We start from the raw sequence: 2258 nt of genomic DNA, 5'->3' as shown, positions 1-2258 counted from the left end.
ATGTGTAATGTCAGTGTGCATACTAGACAGAGTGTAAGTACCTTGAGAGAAAAGTTGAACCTAAGAAGCATCAGTTGTGGTGTGCAAGAGAGACGATTGTGCTGGTATGGTCATGTGGCAAGAATGGATGAGGATAGCTGTGTGAAAAAGTGCCACACCCTAACCTTTGAGGGAACCTGTGGAAGAGGTAGGCCCAGGAAGACCTGGGATGAGGTAGTGAGGCACAACCTTCGAACATTGGGCCTCACCAAAGTGATGACTTCTGACCGAGACCTTTGGAAATATGCTGTGTGTGAGAAGACCCGGCAAGCCAAGTGAGACCTAAATCCAAGGCCTCTGCCAGGGATGAAGCCAGCCTACTTATGTGTACCTTTCCTTCATTGGACACTAAACTCCGCTTGCGAAGACCTGTTGAGGCAAGTGAAATCAAAATTGAATTAAATTCAACGACTGGCACCCATGCCAATGTCGTCTCCTTCATTGGACACGAAACTCGGCTTGCGAAGACCTGATGGGGCAAGCAAAAGTGAAATCGTGATGGTACCTGTGCCCAACGTCGCCTTCCTGGCACTTGTGCTGGTGGCACGTGTAAAGACATTCGAGCGAGATCATTGCCAGTGCTGCTGGACTGGCTCCTGTGCAGGTGGCACGTAAAATATACCATTTTGAGTGTGGCCATTGCCAGTACCGCCTGACTGGCCTCCGTGCCGGTGGCACGTAAAAGAACCCACTACACTCTCGGAATGATTGGCATTAGGAAGGGCATCCAGCTGTAGAAACTCTGCCAAATCATATTGGAGCCTGGTGTAGCCATCTGGTTCACCAGCCCTCAGTCAAATCGTCCAACCCATGCTAGCATGGAAAGCGGACATTAAACGATGATGATGATGATGATACATACATACACACCTATGCATGTGTGTTATTAAAGGGACAGAATCCAATGCTATATTTTGTTACACAAAGGCAGTAGTGCTTCTACTTTTTGCTTTTGATATTTTTCTTATTCCAATTCTTCTTTTACAAATAAGATACCAGAAAATATCAATAGTTTGTATAGCATTTATTATATGGGTGAAATAACAGTTAAACTAACTAGACCATTTGGTTAACTATCCCACAAGAGATATTACAAGGAAAAGAAACCACTTGTACAAAAAAGTAACTTGAAATAGTGAAGTCAGAATCTTTGATTTTGATTTAATATTATAATTAGCTCTCTTTCATAAAAAATTTGCAAAACAAATTCATAAACATTATAAAACATTTGTTTGATAATTATTATCATCAACAGAAATAATTTCCTTACCCTTTATGTCCATTTCAAGGAGTGCACCTCTTATATTATCATCCATAAAAGACCACTTTGAAAATTCCCAAGATATATTTTTGATTGTAAGTGTTGAAACATTACCATCCTGAGTAACTATATGATCCCCATTAGCACATGTCCTATCACATTCATATTTATAATTTTTGCTTTGCCAAACAACAGGTCTTTTCATGTTTGGAATTTCTTCTGTCTGAAGAACAAGACTTTCTCCTAACCAAGCTGTTCCTGAAATAAATAAATCAACTCTATTGATTTTAAGTTGTTTTTTTTTTATTAGCTTTATTATTTTTATTATGGAAATTAAAAGTCAAAATGTAATTAGGCTCCTCATTAGATTTGAAATAGACAATCAAAACTAAAGAGAAGCCTAGTTACACAAAATGTAAAATGACAAAATAAGTCATAAAGAAATGAGACTAAACCTAAGGAGACTTAATTGAATTAGACCTAATTTAATGAGATATGACTTAATAGAGAATAACCTAATAAAATATAGTCCAATGATGCAAGTTAATGACAAATAATGTAATAAGGTTTAAGTTAAAGAGACAAACTAGTGAATCTTAATCTAATGACAAAACCTAATCAGACAAGAATTAATGAAACCTAAACTAATGCAACACTAATTAGACATAAACTACAGAAACATATTTAATGACACATAACATATTGAGCTTCAGCTTACTAATGAGGCATAGCTTAATTAGACATAATTCAATGGGGCATAAAGTAATGAAACATAATGACAGTAACTAATGTGAAAAAAACAATAAGATAAATTAATGTGATCTTATTTGACCTCTGTTGAGATGTCTCCTTGATTCTCAGGGTATCCTAGCAGGGTTACTTTGAGACAGCAAGGTGAGGCTCCAGACTCAATGTAGTACATCATTCCAAATCATTAATGGTAGGTAACAAAGAAGAT

General features: G+C 37.1%; 1 protein-coding gene across 2 annotated transcripts in view; it reads right to left on the bottom strand.

Moving 5' to 3' along the window:
• Positions 1–2258, bottom strand: part of LOC106876058 (uncharacterized) — a 40667-nt gene that overhangs the window by 20097 nt on the left and 18312 nt on the right. For both annotated transcript variants that reach the window (XM_014924461.2, XM_052968358.1), the window contains one exon: positions 1310–1558. In XM_014924461.2, the coding sequence (XP_014779947.1) occupies positions 1310–1558 (249 nt within the window). The remainder of the gene's footprint in view (positions 1–1309; positions 1559–2258) is intronic.

Source organism: Octopus bimaculoides, chromosome 5, assembly GCF_001194135.2.
Source record: "Octopus bimaculoides isolate UCB-OBI-ISO-001 chromosome 5, ASM119413v2, whole genome shotgun sequence".
Classification (NCBI taxonomy): domain Eukaryota; kingdom Metazoa; phylum Mollusca; class Cephalopoda; order Octopoda; family Octopodidae; genus Octopus; species Octopus bimaculoides.
The sequence above is the reverse complement of the archived record's forward strand: the minus strand, read 5'-3'. Positions and strand labels throughout refer to the sequence as shown.